Genomic DNA, 24,220 nt, shown 5'->3' with positions numbered 1-24,220 from the left:
TTGTTTATTCTTTTTCTTGTATGTTAGTTTTTGTTTTTCTTTTAAATTTTATTTTGTTTTTTGGGGGGGAAGTTGCAAGGCCAGAGGGTAGATATGAAGGGGTGGGGAGATGAATGGGATCAGGATGCATTATGGGAAATCCACAAAGAATCAATAAAAAGTCTGAAAAATCAAATTCAATAATAAATATATCTTGTAGTTGATGAAAACAGTGAAAGAGCTAGCAAGAGCTGGGATATAAGGGAAACCAAAATTGCACAATTTAACAATACCTGACATGCATAGTTTCATTCATAAGCCAAGATTGCTCTGTCAAAAGTAGTTTACAAGATCTTGAAAAATTTAATTCCACTCTAGCATGAAGTTCTAAAGGCTTGAGTTCATGGTGTTCATTATAATTTCAGTAATATACCTATGAATTTCTTGTTTTAGTTTTTGTTAAGGCATAAGAAGACTAGCCAATAAAAGCGTAGTCTAAAACACTCATGTTACTTTGTACTTCAGTGTCTGTGGAGATTTCAATGAGAATAACTGCCATAGGCTCAGCTATTTGATGGTTAATTTCCCAGTTGGTGGGCTGTTTAGGAAGGATTCAGAAGTGCAGCCTTGTTGGAAGAGGTATGTCACTGATGGTGAACTTTGAGGTTTCAAATGTGCATACCAGGCCTAGTCTTTCCATATGCCTGTAACTTTGGAATCAGATGTGATTCTCAGCTATTGTTCCATTCAGTACATGCTTGCATTCCTGCCACCATGCTCCCTGCCATTATGAGCATGGACTAACAACCTGAAACTGTAAACCTGCCCTCAATTAAATACTGTCTTTTTTTAAGTTTCCTTAGACATGGTGTCTTGTATCAGAAATACAACAGTAAAGACAATGTCCATGTCAGGAAATAAAAATTAATAATTATATTATTAATTTAAAACATTGTATGATATAAAACATTGTATGATATTAATAATATAATATATAATTATATAATATAAATTAATAATATATATATAACTATATATAACAATGCATGTGAAAACAAATTTGGTTATTATATACTTTCTCATCTTGCCAATACATTTTAATTTTATAATTGCTTAATAAAAAATATTAATTCAAACTAAGTATATAGCTTACTGTTAGAGAAACTGCCTAGGATGATAAAGATTTAGATTCTATACTCAGTGGCACAAAACTATGATACTAATTTTATAAAGATATGCTTTTATTGTAATATTAATTAAAAATATGAAGGTTATCTATTAGAGAAATTATCCAACTATGTGTATCAAAATTCTATTTGGAAAGAGAGGAAAAGATGTGAGAAGTGACAAAAAATTTAAAGAGAACAATATAGGAAAAGTTATTTAAAGTGTGTTGTAAACCATGCATGTTGGACCATGCCCATTATCATATTACATAGGAAATGGAGGCAGGATGATCAGGAGTTCAAAGTGAGTCTCAGCTAAATAACAATTAGTTCAAGGTCAGAAGAAAGAAGAAGAAAGGAGGAAGGAAGAAAAAGATGTCATGTTAAAAGTGAATTTGAAATAAGTAAATGGTATACTATAAAGCAATTTAATTATTTTGAAAGACAATTCTCATTTGAATGATTTTAATCAATAAATAATAATTATCATATACGAAATAATTAAATTTCTATTTATTTATTTAATTATTCATTTTTTCTGAAGCAGAGTCTTATATAGGCCAACCTGATATCAAACTTTCTATATAGCACCTCCTGAGCCTTCTGCCTCTTCTTCTAAGTGCTGGAATTATAGATATACATGCACTAGGATGCCCAGATCAATGCTGTAAGTTGGTTGGCCTTGAATATGTGATCCTCCTGATTCATCCTCTTCAGTATTTTGCATACCAGTATGTACTACCCCCATAGGCCCAAACTATGTTTCTAATGCATTAGTTAAATATACAAATAGAACCGTGGAGATTGCTTAGTAAGTAAAGTTCTTCTCTTTTAAACATGAGAACCTGAAATTGAGCCCCAGAACCCACATTTTTAAGAAAGTCAGTGTATAATAAGTAAATACATTTTCCCATTTTATACTAAGTCTATTCACTTGGATTATGGTGTCATTTGCTGTACAAAAGCCTTTGTTGTTATTGTTTCAGGTAATTCTGTTTGTTAGCTGTTGGTGTTAATGCCTATGCAATCAGGGTCCTGTTCAGAAAGTCTTGTCCTGTGCTCTAAGTTCAAGCATACTCCCTTGCTGTGGGATGTTCTATATGTTAAATGTGTTGCTCTGATTGGTTAATAAATAAAGACTGATTGGCCAGTAGCCAGGCAGGAAGTATAGGCAGGACAAGGAGAGAGGAGAATTCTGAGAAGTGGAAGGCTGAGGCAGAGAGAGGATGCCAGACGCTGCCATGAGCAGATGTTAGGATACCAGTAAGCCACGAGCCACGTGGCAACTTATAGATGAATAGATATGGGTTAATTTAAGATAGAAGAACTATATAACAAAAGCCTGCATGGCCATACAGTCTGTAAGCAATATAAGTCTCTGTGTGTTTACTTGGTTGGGTCTGAGCAGCTGTGGAACTGGTGGGTGAGAGAGATTTGTCCTGACCATGGGCCAGGCAGGTAAACTCTAGCTACAGTCCCTATTTTCTCCTCTATCAGATTCAGGGTATCTGGTCTTATGTTGAGCTCTTTGACACTGTCAGCAAGGCCAAAGACTGGAGGCCCTAGAGGAAAACTTACTACTATTATTTTGCTAAATGAACATAGCAATAAAATGACTCCTAAAGACATTGTTATACATATAGATCAGAGTATAACTCAACCCTTATTACAAAGAATCATCTTGCAGTTTGTGGCAATTAACACAAACCAAAAGCTGCTCGACATGCAGAAAATTGTACCCAGTGCTAATTGGTATGTCTATATACACCTCTCTTATCAAGCAGGCTCAGGGATCTTCACTGAAGAGGGAAGGGAAAGACTGTATGATACAGAGGTGATAGATGACTTCAAGGAAACATGATTTTACAGACACAACAGGGGAAAATGTACATATGAACTCACTGAGACTATGACAGAATGCAGAAGACCTGCACAAACTCAAACTAGACAACATTGCAGCATAACAGAGAGGAGATGGGCACCAAGTCACACCCATAGCCAAGGAGTTATTGGTATTTGGTTGCTGCCAGAAGAGGAAAAATCAGTTTTCTTCAATAAAAGTAACACCTGGTTACTGCCCATAATCCAGGCGGGCCCCAATCCAGGAATAGTTGAACAACAAAAACTGAACTCCATGGTTTTGCTTTAGGTATTTTGTTAATTTGTTTTGTTTTTAAAAAGAGGGAACATGGAGTTTGGTGAGTACCGAGGTGAGGGAAGACCTGTGAGGAGTTGGAGGAGGGGATGAATATAATCAAAATATGTTGTAGGAAATTCACAAGGAATAAATAAAAAGTATTATTTTTTTAAAGTCTGGTATTAGGCTAGCACATGCTTATAATCTCAGTTCTAAGGAAGTAGAAATGGGAAGATTCCTAGGGCTCCAGACCAGCATGCCTGTGTTACTAAGAGAGCTCCAGGCCAAAGAAAGACTGTTTACAAAAAGTGGATGGACCTAAAGAATTACTGTTGAGGTAGTCCTCTGCCCTCAGCATGTCTATCCATGTTGACATGTACTGGCACACACACACACACACACACACACACACACACACACACACACACACACCAATACCATTTTTTTAAATGCTAAGTACAAGAAAAATACTGATTAACATTCTGAATGTACTTACTCATCTTCACTAAGCAAAACTCAGTTAACAGAGTCACACAGAAGAAAAGAGATTATCACGATATAAGTTTTAGAAGAACATAAACATTCATTGAAAACTAAAGCATAAAATACAGAACTAGTTGATAAAATTCTCATATTCTTAAGTAGTGAATTATAGAGAGAAGGTAGTTTTCTGGTGGTGATTTGAACATGCAGATCCATTACCTCAACAGTGAAGCTGACATTTCAGATTTGTGAGTGTGTAACATGTATGCTAATATGTGCATGTATTTGTGCATGGATATATGTGTTTGCATACTGAGGACAAAGATGAACATCAGGTGTCTTCCTCAACCACCCCACCCTTTTTGATTGAAAACACTGTCTTTCTCAGATCCTAGAGCTCTCTGATTCAGCTAGAAATCTCCGGGGATCCTGCTATCTCTGAGTCCCCAGTGTACTCTGCTATGTGCAGTTTTTTACTTGAGTGCTAGGAGTCCAAACACGGCTTTAGTTACCCCCCAGTCAGTCTGGCCTTTACAATCTGTATTGAATCTTTTTCCTCACTCCTCCTAAGTATATCTGAAATTATTTTTTCAAATGTACACAAAGTGCTGGGGGGTATACTTTGCCAGAACAATAAGAACCAAAATAAATGAAACATTTTAAAAACAAAATGCCAAAAAGAATATGCCATAACAACATGAACACATACATGTGCAATGTGCAATGAAAGTATCCAAAGTATTCAAATGATTGGCATCTGTAAACTCTTATATTTCTACTCTTTGCCTGCAATATTTAAATATTTCAGAACTGGGATGTCTAGATGGCTCAGAGTGTAAAGATGCTTGCTGCTAAGCCTGAGGACCTGAATTTAAATCCCCCATGGGTCCCACATGGTGGAAAGAAAAAAAACCTGATTCCTGAGCGTTGTTGTCTGAGTGGCACACACACCACCTCCCCGCCCCCCTCTCTTTCTCTCTCTAATCTTTCAGCAGTAACAAAAAACTGAGTCTGCAAGATGAGGAAATGTAATATATCACCATTTGCTATGAAAGCCACTTCCCAGTCTATGCTCTCTGCCTTGTTAGCCTGCCTTTTTACCCCATCACTCTGAAGACACAGAATTACGTTTTCTAGTATTTGAAGGCACAACTCACGAGTTTGCAGGAATGTGGCATTTGCCAGGAAATTTCTTAAGAGATGGGAACCATTGTGTAGACTCAAATAATTATGACCTGAGAACACCATATCCCTTTTTGCAGTCTTTTCTTCAAGTATGCTTATGGATGAGGTGCCTCCATCAGGTAGCCTTCTATGAGAAAGCTCTCAGAGACTAAATATCTTGCAGTAACCAGGAATGACTAAGGGCATGGACCAAAACGCTACAATGTACCCAATGAAGTCTTCTGCTGGCCTGAGAGAATTATACATCCCATGCCCAAGGAGGCGCCAGAGATGTGGGGCTGCCCGTGGGCCTCTCTCCAGGACTCTCTCATTGGTCTTAGTGTTTGTTCGTGTTTCGGACTTACTGCTTCAGATGCCCGTGGGGTGAGGCGCGGCAGTATCGCGCTCTGTCCAAGGCTGGTTGCTGTCCTAGCAGAATCAAGGAACAAGGCCAAGAATCTTCCAGAGTCAAGGTAAGTGAATGAAAATGAGTGTGATGCCCACCCTAGAACAGAAACCGCTCTAAAAGGCGCATCTTTGTTCTCAGTCTATTGTCTCCAAGAAAGCGGCTCTCCTCAACCCTGGGGCCATAAAATGGCGAATGGTGACTTCAGTATCTTTCCTCTTACCCCTCGAGCCCACTCACAATGAAGGGAACCCTCTGCAGGGAGATAGTGGCACACGCCTTTAATCCCAGCACTTGGGAGGCAGAGCCAGGCGGATTTCTGTGAGTTCGAGGCCAGCCTGGTCTACAGAGCGAGTTCCAGGACAGCCAGGACTACACAGAAAAACCCTGTCTCAGAAATAAAAAATGGCGGGGGAAGGCGGCTCCTTGTTCCCCTGCACTCCCACGCCCAAGCTAAGCATTGTAGTCATCTAAGAGAAGGTCTTCCTCCCAGATGGGGGCACCACTATTTCTTGTATAGAATAACCTCGGGAGGGAAGATGCCCCTCTCTCCTCCTAATCATCTCACTTACCCCAACTCCTCCTCGTCGTCCCCTTTACCTCCTTCCCTTATCCCATCCTCTGCTTCCCTCACACCCTCGCTCCCTCACTCCCCATCCAGTTCTTCACATCTGTCCAGCCTTCATTTTCCTTTGTTGCTCCCCAATCTTTCCCACTAACAAACCCCGCCTTTTGCCAGATGCAGCACTTTCCCTATTTTTGTCTACTCCCGCTTCTCCGGTCTCTCCTACCTCATCTTTTCTTCCCACTCCTCATCTTCCTTGCCTCTTTCTTCCACTATGCACCCCTGCAATTTTTCTCAGATTTCCTTTCATTTCTCCCTCCCTTCCTTCCTTCCTTCCTTCCTTCCTTCCTTCCTTCCTTCCTTCCTTCCTTCCTTCCTTCCTTCCTCCCTCCCTTCCCTCCTTCCTCCCTTTCCTCCTCCCTCTCTTTTCTATTTCCTCCTCCCTCTGCTCTCTATTACCCCTCCTCCCTTTCCCCTTTTCTCCTCCTAACCTTCCCATTCTCCATTCTCACCCATCCTCCCTCCCTCCCTCATCCCTTCCAACTTCCACCTCCTCTTATCCTTCCCTATCACCCCCTTTCTTTCCAGTTTCTCCCTCCTCCTTTTCCCCATGCTCCCTCTTCCTCTCCTTCCCTATTGTCCCTCCTTTCCGTCCTCCTTTCCTCCCCTCTCCTCTTCCCTTATCCCTTCCTTCCTTCCTCCCATCTCCTCCTTTTCCTTATTCCTCCTCTCTTACCAATCATCTCTCCCTTCCCCTCCACCCCTTCTCTCTTCCCTCCTCTATTTCTCTCTCCTCCCACTTCCTCTCTTTCTCTCTTCTCCCTCCCTTTCCTCCTCCTCTCTCCTCTCTTCCCTCCACCCTCCCACCCCAATTTCCCTTGTAGGTGGAGTTTTTGTTAGCTCATTTCCATTTATTTACTTGCTCCCACGTGGCTCCTGGCTCCTTACTTCATTTTGTACATGCCCTGCTTCCTCTGCATCTGGCTGGCAACTCCTCCCTCTGCCCTTCCCCTTCCCATCATCCTTAGTTTGTTCACCCTGCCCATACTTCCTGCCTGGCTACTGGCGAATGAGCATTTTATTAAACCAGTTCAAGTGACCAAATTTTACAGTGTGCAAGAGGATCATTCCACAGTACTCCATCCTTTCCTTTCTCTGTTCTTTCTTCCTTCATCTCTCACTTCTCTCCTCTATCTTTTCCCTTTCCCTCTTCTCCCTTCCTCTTGCTCTTTTTTCTCTCACTCTTTCCTTTTCCATCACTTTGCTCTCACCCATCACAGAAGAGAGCCCTACTGCCATACAAGGTGCACCTTTGTGCTCAGTCTTCCTAAGTCCTAAGAACAATGGGAGAGCTGGCTCTGTAGTCTCAGGGAGGTGAAGGCAAATAGAAATGGCGAGCTTCATTCAGTAGATCAAAAAGAAGCCTACCATAACAACAGGAAATGGGAAGAAATATAGGTAGAGATAACAAACAAGACCCTGTTTTGATTTTCAGAAGCCCCCAAATGGCACTGGAATGTACATGAGTCCTCTGCTCCTTTTTTTATGGTATTACCAACCTGAGCACCTAGGAGGCAAAGGACAGGGGACTTAGTTCAGCAAAAGGAGTAACACATTGTGCACAGAATTAGAAAAGGAATGCTACATGAGTGGTGAGGGAATCAACCTGACTTGCCATAGGCCAAATGGCTTTATTTATTAACCAATCAGAGCAACACTTATTCACAGTGTACAGAAAGCCATCCCACAGCACTTCCCCTTTCCTGTCTAACCAAAAAGGAAGGTTTTAACTTTAATGTAGTAAAATTACATATAATAGAACAGTTATCAAACAAGAATTACAGTTATAATATCTAGTCTATTTATATTTGGCAAATTCAAAGAAAATCTTCTATTTATCCTATATTTGTGAGTCTAAGGTTTCATACCTAGCATTTTATCATAACCAAGGAAAATTATAATTATAACTACTTATTCTTCAACTACATCAAAGACCCCAGAAGGATATAATATTACCTAAGTAAATAGGAAGTGAGTTGTAAGCAACTTCCAAAAATTCTGGAAATGACAGAGACAGCTGCCTGCCTGGACAGTCATCCAAAGTTCCTCTGTAATGTTGAGGCATCAATTTTCAGCCTATAAGCCTAGGGTTTTTCAGTTGCTTCTCTCTGTCCTTTAGAATATCTGGCAGTCTCCTCTGTGAAGCAGGATCCCGAAGAACCCATTTTGCCTTGCAAAGTACAGTGGTCACCTATGAGTCCTGCATGTCAATTTTATATAACATATCAGCAGTCCAGGCAAAAGCACTTTCTTTCCCAAATAGCTATTTTTGCCAAGAGGATAAACTCCATATGGATTGTCTTCGATGCTCAGCTTTCTCTTTGAAGTAAATTGGTGCTGCCAGGAGAAGACATGTCTCATTGTCCAGAAAGTCTAAGTTTTTGAAACATTTTAAATGCCATATTCTGTAGGTCTTTGAAGTGTTTGAACATTACCTACCAAATTGAATTATATCTTTGTATATCTAGAAAACAACTAACATGACTATAAGTTTGAATATTATAGAAGACTAATTATTAATCTGTGTTTCTTAATTATCCATTGCAATTTAAATGAGTTACAAAAACATAATACCTTAAGTGAGAGTAGAAATATAGATACAATATAACAAAATTAATTTTAAATTTGTAATAAACTAAAATCTATAGCAGTGTAAAATACTTTAAACAAGTTGTTGCTGTTTAAAAGTAGTTTAATAATGTACCCTTTTATTCTATCATATTTATATTATCCTTTTTTCTTTTTTAGAAAGAGATTATATCTATAATCAAGCCCCTTTAAATAAAAATAAACATTTATGAACAATATTTTGAAAATTTGGTCGTAGCTTCTCATACTACTTCCTGCTGGATGGGGGTGCTGGCAATCTTATAGGGATCCTGAGAAAATTAAGAATTGTGGTCAAGTCATGATTGGAATAGTCTGTGAAGCTGCATTGTCTGAGCCAGTTGCCTTGAAGCCATTCTGGATGTTGGATCATCTTGGCCATGATATAATTGGAGACCTTTCAGGGGGGTCTTGGCTGATAAAACCATATTAGCCTGGAAGCAATCCACAGGTTCTCATCCTCTGTGGAAACAAAAGCAGAACCTCTTTTCCAAAGCAACGTATCCTTAGCCATAAATTTTGAAGTTAAGATACCTTTAAAAAAAAAAAATATATATATATATATATATATGTTTAACTGAGCAGCCTTTACAATCAAATGTCTTTCTGCAGTTAAAAATCCCAAAGACAATATAATCCAGACTTTTTGTGTAATATCCATCTTTATGTGACTTATTTTTTATATTATTCTTATTGTCTCGTTAAAGACTTTATTTTTTAAAACTATTTCTTTATATAACTGTCTATCCTCCTTTTCTTCTCTCTTCCAAGCCTACGTACATTTTTACACATACTGTAAACAGTTTAGAGTTTTATTCCATCTGAATCTTTGTCGTTGTGAATCTATAATCTTTCTCTGACCAGGAGAGATTTTAAACTGTTAAATTGTGTGGCTAAGATAAAAGCAGAAGCCCTGGCTGCTGACTCCACCTGCTTCAGCTTTCCAACATGGCTGTAGTATGTTTACTGCCAACTCTGGGAAGCAGTGGGTCTATGCCTCCTTCCAGCAGTGTGTAGCCCAGAAACCTCTTTTTTTTTTGTCTGTACTAGCAAAAGCTAAATCCATCATGCAGCACACTGTGAAGCTTGGAGACACCACTGTTTATCGCTGTGGGAATCCACCATGCTATTTAGCTCAAGCCTATACGCCGTAAACCTGCCATAGTGCAGCTCACGGCTTGTCTGAGCAACACATTTAGGAAGCTGTTTTTAGCTCCATTTTAGAATCTTTTTTAAGATCTCTCAAGTTTTAGGTGGAAAGTCGAGCAGAACACTTTGGGCTGGCAAATATAGCCAGAAGTTTTCTCTGGTCTCATCTGGTCCCAGGGTCCCACAACCACTTATAAAATAATCATTTAGAGGCTTAATATTAATTACCAATTGCATGGCCTAGGGCAGGCTTCTTGCTAGCTAGCTCTTATAACTTGACCCATTTCTATTAATCTGTAAGTTGCCATGTGGCCATGGCTTATGGGTATTTTCACATCTTGCTTCTCCTGGTGGCAGCTGGTGTTTATCCCCTCTCCTTTCTTCTTCCAGTCTCCCTCTTCAATTCCCCACCTAGCTATAACCTGACTTGTCATAGGCCAAATGGCTTTATTTATTAGCCAATCAGAGCAACACTTATTCGCAGTGTACAGAAAGATATCCCACAGCAGATAAGCTTTGTCACTGCCCAAGCAACAGCCTAAGATGCACTTTATCTTACTCCACTGAGTATGAGCGAATTATAACAGAAGCCCTCTATGTTCCTAGAGCAGTATTTTCATAAAAGCCGTAGAAGAAGAATTAAACACGAGGAGGTCTCCTCCTAGTGAAGCTGCTCATATTATTTTCTTCTGTCTCCATTAGGTACCTGAATCTCCAAAATCCTGCTATTATCCTTGCTCTTGTTCTTAATCAGTCATCATGCCTCGAGGTCAGAAGAGTAAACTAAATGCCCGTAGGAGACGACGCAGAGCTCGAAATGATGCTCAGGCTTCTGAAGGTGCACAGAAAGCAGTAGAGGCAACAGAAGAATCCTCTCCTGAATCATGTGGTGCCTCTGAGATGCCAGAGAAACAATCAGTTTCCAGCATAACTACTGGTGTCCTTTCTTTCAGTATATCAGATGAAAGTTCCATTGATGATCTAGATGATGAAGAAAACCTTTTGAGGAATTACCATTCCATTAATCTCCACCAAGATATTCTAGCCAGAAAGGTCTTCGTGCTGTCGCAGATTCTCCTTGACAACTACAAAATGAGGAAGCTTACTACAATGGAAGATATGATGCAGGTTATTGATAAGGAAGAAATCAATGCCTTTCCTGAGATCCTCAAGAAAGCTGCTGAGAGACTTTCAGATTTCTTTGCAGTTGAAGTGAGGGAAGTTGAATCAAGCAGGCAAGTATATGATCTTATCAGCAAGCTGAAACTCCCCAACAATGGGAGGGTTCGTCCTGGCCAGGGCTTACCCAAAACCGCTTTCGTGATGACTGTCCTAGGCATGATCTTCATGAATGGCAACTGTGTGCGTGAAGAAGATATTTGGAGAATGCTGAGATCTATGGAAGTGTATCCTGGGAAGAAGCACCGCATCTTTGGTGAGCCCCGGAAGCTCATGACCCAGTATTTGGTGAAGCTGGAGTACCTGGAGTACAGGCAGGTGGCCGGCAGTGATCCTCCACACTATGAGTTCTTGTGGGGTCCCAAAGCATATGCTGAAACCAACAAGATAACTGTCCTCAAGTTTGTCGCCAAGATCTATAAAATCCCACCCCGTTACTTCTCAGATCTTTATGAACAGGCTTTAAAAGAGGATAAAGAGAAGGATCAAGGCAACCATGAAATCATCCCTGACACTCCTGCCAAAGCTTTTTTCCAAAGTCATATCGCCAGAGTTTTCTCCCCTGCCCAAGTCTGGAGATATTTTATTTTCCATAAAGAAAATGTAGCAGCAAAATAAGGATTTTCTTGAAAGCATGAAAGAAGCCCGTAGTAAACAAGGTAATGCAGGGAAGGAATAGAACTTAAAACACGAGTAAGATTTGTTTTCTGTAATTGCTTTTGTTCTATTTGATAAAGTTAACTGTTTGAAAACTTTCTCCTTGGCTGTTGTAAAAAAATTAGAAGAAATTAAATGTTTATTAATTAGATTTCATTTGTGGACTCTCATTCACTAAACATTCCTGTTACCATGTTTTATTTTTGTGACAGGGTCTCATGTAGTTCAAACTGGCCTCAAACTTGCCGGGTACCTGTGCCTGGGCTTAAACTTTTGATATTCCTGCCTTCCCATCCCATGTATTGGGATTATAGGTATGAGCTGCTACACCTGGCTCACTAAACACTCCTTGAACATGTGCTCTTTGTAGCAGTATTGAAATGCTAAGATGAAAAACCCAGATTCTCATAGAATTTGTTTTTTATTGAAAATAGATTCTTTTTTTTTTTTGCTTGTTTCACTCAGTATTTTATTTGTGAGATTCCTGCATATGTTTCTTATGGTAACGAGAATGCATTTTTTTAAATTTATTTTATAATTTAATTTAATTTTACATATCAGCCACGGATTCCCCTGTCCTCCTCCCTCCCTCTCCCCCCCCCGCCCCCCGTATTCCCCCCAGCCCACCACCCCATTCTCTGGAGGAGATGAGAATAGATTCTTTCTTATACAAGGTATCCTGATTAATTACATTTCCCCTCACTCAACCCCTCCCATTCAGATCCACTCCCTTTCTGTCTCTCATTAGAAAATGAAAAGGATCCCTTGATATTCCTGGAAAACCTGTTCTTTTTATTTTTTTAAGGGAAAGAAGAGAGGTGGATCTGGGGTATAGGGAAAGTGGTGAGTTGTGGAAGAACTAGGAGAAGTAGAGGGAGGGGAAACTGCAATTGGATCGAGATGTAATGTATGAGAGAAAAATAAAACAAAAACCAATGGGAAGAAACTGATGAAGCTTCTATTAGATTATAATATAATATGATAAAAACAAAAACTAATGCATCAGAATTGGAGAAAACAAACAGAACAAAAAGATCCCAAAGGACAGCACAAGAAATAGAGACTCATTTGTTTGCACACTCAGTAATCCTATAAAAACACTGATACTGAAAGTCATAATGTACACAAAGAGGAGCTGGAGTATAAAATGAGAGTATAGATAGATAGATAGATAGATAGATAGATAGATAGATAGATAGATAGATAGATAGACAGGTAGATATAGATATAGATATACACATATATATGTTATAAATTTAAAATATATTTTTTAAAGAAGAGCCATGATATGACATTATGAAACAAGGAACCTCCAAAGATGCCACTGATTCTGTTTTTTGTTGGTCATCTACTGCTGGTCATGCAGTCTTCCCCGAAGAGTGTTTTATTTCCCCAGTGAGACTCCCTTGAAGAAAATTTGTTTTCATTTCCTAGTGCTTATCAATTTCACCTCATAGAATTTTTGAATGTCTGAACCAGTTTTATCAGTAAGATGATGTAGATCCTTATGCCTTAAGATAACGTGAAAAGAGGGAGTAATGATGAAGGTGTTTCTAATGAGTATTATCAAGTAGAAAGTCTCAAAGGAAAGTATTTTGGATGTTTGTGAAAGAAAAAGTCCCCAATGGAAGGCCAATTCCATTTATCCTGGGTCATGGGATAATTATGCTTGTAGAAATGGTGTGTAACTGTCAAGTCTTCAGATACTGTGCCGCACAGTTGACAGACAAATCCCCTAAAGTCTGTGCTGGCTGCTCTAGCAAAGTGGGGCAGGTATGGTGTTGGTGGGGACCATAGCCTTAACAGAAATTTCATTTTCACAGTCTGATGGAGTACAAGATGAATGGGGTAACAAGTCCAGTTCCTGAGGAAGCTATTCTCCTGTGCTGGCAGACAGTTGCATTCAAGTTTTTGCCTCAGTAGGAGACAGGAAGCAACAGGGGGGAAGGTCAGAGATGAAGGAAATAATATATTTTATAATATTCTACAAGTTCAACTTTCTGAAAAAAATTAAAGGTTGGTTAATGGAAAGAAAATGTGTGAAACTATATTTGCACCATATATAAGAGATAAGGTCCTTATAACGTCCTTAGTAGTTTAAATCAAGCAAAAGCTCACACAGACATGGCAAAAGCCGAGTACAATGCAAACTGTAAAACAGTAAATGGAAAAGGGAAAGAGACCTAATTCTAGAAGTTAGTAAAACACAAGCTGCTCCATTTGCTCTGCAGAGGCATTTTAGTTTGATAAGCTACATTTGTTTACTTCCACTTTTGTTGCGTCTGCTTTTCTTGTCATATTCAAATGACCATCACTATGCATAATGTTAAGTTCAGTTTTCTCTGTATTTTCTGAAAGGTTTTCCCCAGTGGGACTTTAAAATTTAAGTAAATTGTTTTGATAATTTTTATATAGTGTAAGACAAGGACTCAGTATCACCCTTTTGCATGTATATACACTTACAAAATAGCTCTTATTTAAAAGACTTCAGAATTTGCCTATTCTTGTCACCTTTGTTAAAAATTATTTGACCACATATGCTGGTGAGTTTTTGTCAATCTGATACAAACTAGAGTCACTTGGAAAGAGGGAACTAGACTGAGGAATTGCCTAAGACATTGGTCTAAGGACATGTCTATCTGTGGGGCATTTTGTTGATTAATGATAGATATGGGAGTACCCAGTTTACTATGTACGGTGGCATCCCTGGGTAGGTGGTCCTGAGGTGTATAAGAAAGCAGACTGGACAAGCCATGGAAAGCAAGCTAGTAAGCAGTGATATCCCATGGTTCCTGCCTGTTTCTGCTTGAGTTCCTGTCCTGACTTGCCTCAATGATGGACTGTGACCAAACGTGTGAGCCAAATAAATCCTTTTCTCCCTCAAGCTGATTTTGGTAAATGTTTTAACAGAGGAACAAAAAGCACACTAGGGCACCACGTATAGGTGGATTTATTTCTAGGTTATGTTCTAAGGCAATTTATAAGTGGACAAATAACTTGAGTGCTTATCTTTCCAATAAAAACATACAAATGAGTCGCTGCTATATGAAAAGATACTCAATGTCAGTAATTGTCAAATAAATGTAAATGAAACCCACCATGAATTTTAGACATGTTAGAATGCCTATAATGAAAAAGCAAGATAGCAACTATGCTCAAGGGTATGGAGAATAGTGGCAAATACACTAATACACTGTTGGTGGGAATGCAAATCAGTACAGTTAATATGGAAAACATCACAGTTTCTTCAAAGTAGAACTATCACTAGTAATACCCATCTTAGGAGTATATATTTTAGAAATGTTGTCAGGGCCAATGTCAGGACTAAGTAGGTAAAGGTGTCTGACAAGACTGACAACCCGAGTTATATCCCCAGGACCCAAATAATGGAAGGAGGTACTCTGACTTCTAAAACGCCATGGCACACACCCTTTCACCCTGAAAGATGCATACAAAATAAATAAATAAATAAATAAATAAATAAATAAATAAATAAATAAAATGAACAACACATTTTTAATATGGTCTGTATATTGAAGAATTTAACACTCCCATGTTTAATTAATATAGCATTATTTACAATAATGAAGAGGTGAAACAGGTCATTGAGAAGTTATAGACTGCACATGTTCACGTTTACTTTCTGTTGCTATGATAAACTCCAAGACCAACAGCAACTTGGAAGAAAGATTTTATTTCATCTTACAGGTTACAGTAAATTTTTGAGAAACGGCAAGATGGGAACTCAAGGCAGGAATCTGGGACAGAAACCTCGAACAGATACTATGAGTAAGCCCTGTTTACTGCCTTCCTTCTGAACTTTTACTCAGCTATATAGCTATTTTATACAGCACAGGATCTCCTGCCTAAAGGTGGTACCACCCACAAGGGGCTTCTGCATCACACTCCTGTATCAATTAGCAATTAAGAAAATGCCCCACAGATATGCCCACAGACCAGCTAATCTCATCAAGGCAAATCTGAAATTGATTCTATCTCAGATAATTCTGAATTGTGTCAAGTTGACAGCTGACACAAATTATAATACTGTTATTTTCATTGTGTATATACATGCATTGTGTATACATATACATTGCTTATATGTATGCATTGTGTATGTGTATTCAGTATATATATATAGTGTTTATGCATGTATGTATATAGTGAAACATTATTTTACTATAAAATTTAAACAGTAATATCAAAAACCAAATAGAAAATAACGCTAAGAGAAATAAGCCAAGCAAATATTGTACAATCTCATTTGTATATGAAACCTAAAAATATTGAGAACTCAGAACCAGAGTAGAAAGGTAGGTGATTACCAAGAAGGGCATGTGAGACAGGAGTGGGGTGTTGGAGAGAGATTTGTGTTAAAACAGGAACTCAGTTCTAAAGAATAATTTGAATTCTAATGGTATATGGATAGGAATTAATATGCTAACATCACTGTATTAATCATTGTAATATACATGAGATTATTTAATATAGCTTGACCATATCCAATCTTTATCATTTAACTGTTCTCAAATAGAATAAATTCTAGTACAAGTATCATTTATTTACTCTTTTCATCCAATCCCTTCCCCATGGTTTCCCAAACTATTAACACCTGGTATTAGTGTGGTACATTTGATACAACTTATGAGAAAACATTTATACATAATCTGTAGCTAAATTCAATGGTGTGCATTAGGGTTCATTTTGTGTTATATAGTTCTATGTCTTTTGACAAATGTATATTGCTAATATACATGTCTACCATCATGATGTCACCTAGTTTTACTATCCCTAAATTGCCCGGAGTCTACCTGTGCATCCTTCTCTGATTTTCACCACAATATATAATCAGAATCATACAATATGGAGCCTTTCAGGTTTGCGTCTCTCCTGAGTAATGCACATTTTAGGTGCCATTGTTTTATTTAATGACTTTATTGCTCATTTTTAATTATTTATGTTCCACTGCCTGGAAATAGTATTGCTTGTTTATACACTCACCTACTCAATGTATTCTGTGTTGCATTCCATTTGGAGCAGTTATGAGTAAAACTGCTGTAAATGGCCATGCATTTACATAGATGTTTACACAAGTACTGAGCATCATCACTGTTAAGTCATATGATAAAACTATGTTCGGCCTATAAGGAAATGCCGAACTTCTCCAAAGTGCCTGCAATTTCGCATTCCAAACAGCAGTAATTAGAAGCTTTTAAATAATTATTTTATTTTTTATTTATGTGTCTACATGCATGTGGGTAACCATAGAGTAAAGAAGAGGGCACCATATACCCTGGATCTGGATTAACAGATATTCGTCAGACATGGGTGCTTAGAACCAAACTGGAGTCCTCTACAAGAGCAGTGGGTGCTCTTAACTACTAAGCCATCTCTTTGGCCTTAGAATTAGAACTTTTCGTGATCCATATAAAGATAGGATTTTATTTATGTTTCAGATTTTAGCAATTCTAAAAAATTTTACAAGTGTATATTTGAAATAATAAATTATAGTTATAGAATTTGCCGGGCGATGGTGGCTCATGCCTTTAATTCCAGCGCTCGGGAGGCAGAGGCAGGCAGATCTCTGTGAGCTTGAGGCTTGCCTGGGCTACAAAGTGAGTTCCAGGAAAGGTGCAAAGCTACACAGAGAAACCCTGCCTCGGGAAAAAAAAAGAATTTAACAATGATGTTTTGAAATTGAACAGAATGTTTTCAGTTTCAAATTAAGAACATTTATTAATTATGTCATACAAAGGAGAAATTCCAGAGGCACACATGCATATACACTAAAGAATACCTAGTGGAGAACAGAATAAGAAGAGTGTTCAGTGGAAGCACAAGGGTTAGGATTTCAAGGCTAACCTTGGAAATACAGTGAATTTGAAACCAAAATGTGATACATGTGAATTTGTCTCACAAAACAAAACAAAATACCAAAAACAAATGAAAAAAAATGTCAGTATTTGTAGATTCCCATTGATTGTCATTGGATGAGAGTGTTTCATACATAAAGACAATTATATACAAATCAGACATATTTTTTTTTCTACACAGGGTTTCTCTGTGTAGCTTTGTGCCTTTCCTGGAACTCACTCTGTAGCCCAGGCTGGCCTCGAACTCATAGAGATCCGTCTGCCTCTGCCTCCTGAGTGCTGGGATTAAAGGCATGCGCCACCACCGTCCAGCCAGACATAAAATTTTGTTCCAGCGCCTGGAGAGATGACTCAGCAGTTAAGAGCAGTCTGTTCTTCCAGAGGATTGGAGTTCAATTCCCAGCACTCATATGAATGCTCATAAAGGGCTGTAACTCCAGTTCCAGGGAAACTGATGCCCTCTTCTAACCTTAGTAGAGTCTGCATGCATGTGGTGCTCATACATACATGCAGGTAAAACATCCATACACATAAAATACATTTAAAAACTGTTTCATATTTCCACCCACACTGAAAGTCAAAATATGTTAATTTGAGCTTAGCCACATTATGATTATGGCATGTATTTCTTTCTTCTTATATTCTTTTCATTCATATTTCCCATTCTGAATCACTGGCTTAAAGACTGATGTCTAAGACACAGGGTAATAAGCATCTATGCACTGTGGTGGTATTGTGTTCCCAAAAATATTGTGTACTCTAATAAATTTATCTGGGGTCAGAGAACAGACAGCCACTAGATACAAAGGCTAGAAAATGGTGGCACTCACACCTTTAATCCTAGCATTCCAGAGATAGAAATCCCTCTGGATCTCTGTGAGTTCAAGGCCACATTGGAAATAGCCAAGCATGGTGACACGCCTTTAATCCCAGAAAGCCAGCCTTTAATCCCAGGGAGTGGTGGTAGAAAGCAGAAAGATATATATAAGGCGTGAGGACCAGAAACTAGAAGAATTTGGCCTGGTTAAGCTTCAGGTTTTGAGCAGTAATTCAGCTGAGACCCATTCCGGATGAAGACTCAGAGGCCTCCAGTCTGAGGAGACAAGACCAGCTGAGGATCCAGCGAGGTGAGATAGCTGTGGCTTGTTCTGTCTCTCTGATCTACCAGCATGGACCCCAATAACTCGCCTCAGGTTTGATTTTATTAATAAGAACTTTTAAGATTCCTGCTACAATGCACAATAACCCTAGGGCTTTATATTTCCTGATATTGAATTATTCTTATATCCACAATACAAATCTACAAAGAAAAATAAAACCACAGAACTTTCTGAATAAAAGCTTCAAAATGTCTGTTAAATAGACAAAGCCAGCCATATTATGAAATATATTAGAGAAAAATCTTGGTTGAAAATGGGAAAGATGTGGTGGTTCACACCTTAAGTCCCAGCACGTGGGAGGAAAAGGCAGGCAGATCTGTGAGTTTAAGGTCAGCCTGGTCTCCCTAGTTCCAGCACACCCAGGACTACACAGCAAGATCCTGTCTCAAAACAAGAAAATAAAAAATACAAAGCAAAACCATAAAACTTGGTCTTTGATCTAGAGAGATGATTTCATCAGTTAAGAGTGCTTGGTGCTAGTGCAGAGAACCCACATTCAGTTCTCAGTTCTCCTATCTGGGTAGCTTAGAGCTGCCTGTAACTAGCTCCAGTGGATTCAACATCAGTTTCTGGCCACTAAGGCACCGAACTCATGGCCACATACCCCTCTCCGCATATTTAAACATAAATAAAAAGAAAAGATGAAGTGCTAAAAGAGAAGAAGCAAATATTCACAAATATAAACTAAATATAACCTGAGCCCTTTAGTCCAGTTCTCCCTCAGCCATCAATTGTTAAGTATAAGTGTTTTCATATTTTTCAGATCTCAGGATTTTAAACCATGGTAAAGGGTCAACTGTCATAATTAATGCTATTAAAAAGACTGAACTCTGTTTAAAGAAGTGAACAGTGTTACTAATGTGAGAACTTTAGCACTAAAATTGCATCATTCATGTAAATAACTATAGTATATATGAGAAGGGAAAGTGATTTAAAATCTTTGATATTTCATAGTATAGCCAGTTTGTGTGTTTATTGTAAAATACGTGACTAAAATTAATAGCTAATTCAGGATAGATGTTGGAGGGATTAGGGGATTAGATAGGAGTATGACAAAAAATCTATAAGATATATATATATATATATACATACATACACACATAGTGTACACTTAAATGAAAGAGCACAAAATGCATGTATGTCTATATTATACAATCTATATAATTATAAAGATGTAATGTATGTTTATAAAAAGTAATTAATATAATCATGCATAAATACAATATATAATAGTATATTCACATATATTCTTTATATAATTAAAGATACTCATTTAAAATGTACAAGCAACATATGGAAGAATAGAAATAAAACAATTAATTTCAGTACTAGCTAAAAATTATAAAAACCTAATAAAAGTGATGCATATAACTAAGTTGATCCTATTGAAGTAAATCAATTGAAAATCAAACATGTTATTAATTATGAATAAATATTGTAGGGAGAATAGTTAACATAAAACATACTAAACCCATGCTGATCATTTCTTTAAAAAGATTTAGTTTTATTTATATGCATGAATGTTTTGCCATCATGCCTGTATGTAAAATATGTGTGCGTGTGGTGCTCCAGTCTCCTGAAACTATAATTACAGATGATTCTGAGCTCCCATTTGGGTTCTGTAAACCAAACATGAGTCCTCTGCAAAAGCAGCAAGTGATCTTTACAGCTGAGTCATCTTGTCAGTGGCCATGTTTGTTAATATCTTAGAAGTCAGATCTTCATATTTGTTTTTTAAGTTTTTTATTAATTTTTTTGTTTGAGAAATTCACATATGTTTATGACATTATATATATATATATATATACATTATATGGTATATGTACATACATATAATGCATTCTGACTCCTATTACTCTCATCCTCTATTTCCCTTCTATCTTTATTATCAGCCCAGATTTTCATATTTAATTAAAAAATTAATATTTTAACACAATTTTTTAAAATGTGAAAGTAAATGAATGCGTTTAATTTCCTTTTCTTTTTAAATTGCATAATTATATGGAATGTATGGTTCACTTTTCTACTTCACTCATGTTATTGTTGACATTAGTTCAGAAAAAAAGGGATGTCCTGGATTAATGATTACAAAAGCACTTCCATTCAGTTTCCTTTGTTGTGGGGACCTGCCCCCCTGGGAACTTAGGTCACCTGTGAAGAGGTGCCCTGGAACCCAGGAAAGGCAAGTGCATGCTGCTGGCCCATTCCCCAGCCTCCCTCTTACAGGGGGACAATCAGAAGCATCAGGGAGTCAAGTCAAACAAGAACTCCTTTATTGATAGGCAGTAAGCTTCTTTTATACCAGAAAACCTCCAAACCCTAGAAGGGGGTGAAGGAACAAACCAATCATTTTAAAGGGTACCCTATTTACAAGTTGTTTATGTCCTGACACTATCTCTTGTTTTTTAGTATCTTATCTTAGCATAAATAACTTGAGCTAACTTCTTTTCTCACCATTCGTACAAACAACCCAAGCTAACCTTCTTTTAGCCATCCTTTGTATCTATTCTCTGTCCTCTGGTACCATTTGTATCCACTCTCTGCACAAACAGCTTCTAGATTTCTTTTGGCACTCTCTCTTTGCAGCCCATGTATGTCCCAAACTTTGTGTGCTTTATGTTGTCTTTGGGACCCTAATAAGAATGTGACTAACATGTATTCATTTATTTTTATATTCTTTGTCTTTCCCACTAGTGTGTATCTCCATAAAGCAGTGCTTAATATGATTCTTATGGAGGGAGGATGACTTCCTTCTGAGGGATACAAACAGCAGGCTGTAGCATCTTTTAGGTCCTCTGCAATCTGCAATCTAGGGATTGATCTTCCTATTGGGTCCCATGCCACTTCCTGAGTCCTAACTGAAGAAATTTTGAGTACTGATATCCAATTCTTACTACCAAGTTGATATTAAATAGTACACAGATTTAAATTACCAGTCTTTCCTCTAGAAACTTGGAAAAGTATAAATTTCAGTGGATTCATAGAGAATATTTTATCTTCAAATGGGAAAGAGGTAGCCCCCCTTGATACTAAAATAGTGGCCACCACTGCTTGGTATATGGTCCTGGAGGGCTGTTATATATTGTTTTCACAGAAAATTCCTCCAGTTATCCATTTCTTGCCATTCATCCAAGATGACATCTATTACTCTCCAGTGCTGAGAAATCCATGGACTCAAATTCATTTCTCACCATTGTTAGTTATTTGGCTGCGTTGTGTTCTTGCCCTGCAAGGAAATGTCACGAAACATGACAGAATCTACTAATAAGAGTTTTATTAGAGATAAAGGGACAGAGAGTGAGCAGGCCTGCAGGAGAGACACGTGTGTGGAGAAGAAGAAGGAACCAGGAACATGGCACTCATTTTTTAAAGGCTGGGTGTGGCCAGGTCACGTCACTACTCCACGCATGTGCGTAGATCACATGGCCATGTTGTGTGCTTATGTTGCCATGAAATGTCACAGATCCTGGTCACGCGAGACACCTTGACCTGGAAATGGCTATCTTGACCTGGAACTGGCTAGGCAGAAGTGTCCAGGTCCACCAGCATCCTGGTTACAAGAGACACCCTGACCCCGGAAATGCCTATCCTGACCTGGAACTGGCTAGGTGGAAGTGTCCGCCTGGCATATGCGACTGTGGGGGTGTGTTGTGAACCCTTCAATCATGAATGCCAATTAATTGGTCTCTTAATCCTCTTCATAAATTTATTAAATATTTGATTTTCTTTGCATTTGTCACATTGATGAGACTACAACAGTGTGTACCTTTACTAAGGTCTAATTGATATTCAAGATATTGACCTAAAATATGTTGAAGATAAAGCTAATCACATATGCTTACAGAGGTATACAACAAATACATACCACAAAAGAAAACTAGTTTTGCATCTACAGTTATTCATATCTTCTAGCTCTGCTTTTTTCATCATTTTTGTAACTTCTAATATATCAGGCATTTTATGTTTTTAGATTTGAGTTTGACAAGGAGCTTAAGAAAATATATGTGCTTGTAGATGACAGTCTTGAATAAAACATATCTTGCATTGGGCAAAGGGACTGTTCTTGTCTGCAGATTTATATTCTACCATATTGTGATGTCTTAAAGTAAGAATGGGCCTCATAGGCTGATATGTTTGAATATTTGGTCTCTAGTTGGAACTGTTTAGGAAGGATTAGGAGGTATGGCCTTGTTGGAGGAGGTATGTTACTAGGGATGGGCTTTGAGGTTTCAAAATCCCGAGCCAGGACAAGGCCTGCCCCTACACATCCAGCTTGCAGATCAGTATGTAAGCTCTTAGCTGCTGCTCCATCACCATGCTTGCCTGTTTGCTGTCATGATCCTTGCCAGGATGGTCATATATTCACCCTCTGAAACTGTAAACAAGGCCTAATTAAATGCTTTCTTTTGTAAGTTGTCTTACTCAGTATCTCTACACAGTGGTAGAAAAGTAACTAACACATTTTTGCACATCTTTGTGCTTATTGCATTCTAAAATATACTAGAAAAGAGTGAATACTACTAGTAAAATGTATTTAAAACATTCTTGAGAATTACATGCAAAACTCTGGTCAGTGCTGCACAACCACATTCCCAGGACTCTGGAGACTAAAGCAGGAAGATCACAAATTTGAGGCCAGTCTCAGCTACACAGTGACACCTAGCCTTACACAAGTAAACCTAAGAACAACAGGAAGAAAGGAAATTCACTTTAAAAATAAATTTTGGCTTATATTAAAATAATTTCAGATATAATTAAGTTAAAAATATTGGAATTGTGTTTTCTGAGATAAATAATATGTCATAATTTCTCAAGAGGAAATGTACATAATGTATACGTTCAACCTAAACTGAACTACCAACCATTACATAATATTAATAAAAAGAATATTTTGGGGGAAAAAGGAACTCAAAATTTTAGAACCTTTGGGAAATAAATAAAGATAATGACACCCTTACTGTGTTGTGATGTTTTTCTCTTTTTGGGGGCCTGCCACCCAGCTCCGAAAATAAATCACACACGGAGGCTTATTCTTAGTTATAAACACTCAGCATTAGCTTGGCTTAGTTTATAGCCAGCTTTCTTAACTTTAAATTATCCGATCTGTCTTTTGGCCTCTGGGCTTTTCCCTTTTTTTACTTATGTAAATCTTACTCTTACTCCATGGCTTGCTATGTAGTTGGGTATGTGACCCCTGGAGTCCTCTTCTTTCTCTGGCTACTTCTCCCTTTTTTCCATCTCCCAGATTTCTCCTTCTATATGCTCTCTCTGCCTGCTAGGCCCACCTGTCCTTTCTCCTGCCTTGCATTTGGCTGTTCAGTTCTTTATTAGGCCATCGGGTGTTTTGGACAGGCAAAGTATCACAGCTTCATAGAGTTAAACAAATGCAGCATAAACAAAAGTAACATAATATTCTATAACATTGCCATCTAAATTAGTATCGTAATTTTTATACAGCTTCCCATGCTTCTAAGTATGTATGTGTTTGCTATTAAGGAGTAAATAATGGACATAGTTTAATGCCTTCAACTCTAGAGTAGTAAACATTTCTGTGATATCACAGAAACAACTTAAGGGAAGAGAGATTTATTTTGGTCACATTTTCAGAGGTTTTGTCCATCATGGCAAGGAGGTC

General features: G+C 38.1%; 1 protein-coding gene and 1 pseudogene across 1 annotated transcript; both read left to right on the top strand.

Annotated features, from left to right (window-relative positions):
• Positions 1-10,430: 10,430 nt before the first annotated feature.
• LOC102916754 (melanoma-associated antigen B5-like) lies at positions 10,431-11,673 on the top strand. The gene has a single exon (XM_006990131.4). It carries the CDS (start codon positions 10,476-10,478, stop codon positions 11,511-11,513), a length of 1,038 nt encoding a protein of 345 aa, XP_006990193.1. The 5' UTR covers positions 10,431-10,475; the 3' UTR covers positions 11,514-11,673.
• Positions 11,530-24,220, top strand: part of LOC107402840 (fructose-bisphosphate aldolase A pseudogene) — a 37,574-nt pseudogene continuing 24,883 nt past the window's right edge.

Source organism: Peromyscus maniculatus, chromosome X, assembly GCF_049852395.1.
Source record: "Peromyscus maniculatus bairdii isolate BWxNUB_F1_BW_parent chromosome X, HU_Pman_BW_mat_3.1, whole genome shotgun sequence".
Taxonomy (NCBI): Eukaryota; Metazoa; Chordata; class Mammalia; order Rodentia; family Cricetidae; genus Peromyscus; species Peromyscus maniculatus.
Note: the sequence above shows the minus strand (reverse complement) of the source record. Positions and strands in the feature narration are given on the sequence as shown.

What these genes read in the sequence shown, in the direction of transcription:
- LOC102916754 (XM_006990131.4), top strand. Translation starts at nt 10,476, where the DNA reads ATGCCTCGAGGTCAGAAGAGTAAACTAAATGCCCGTAGGAGACGACGC.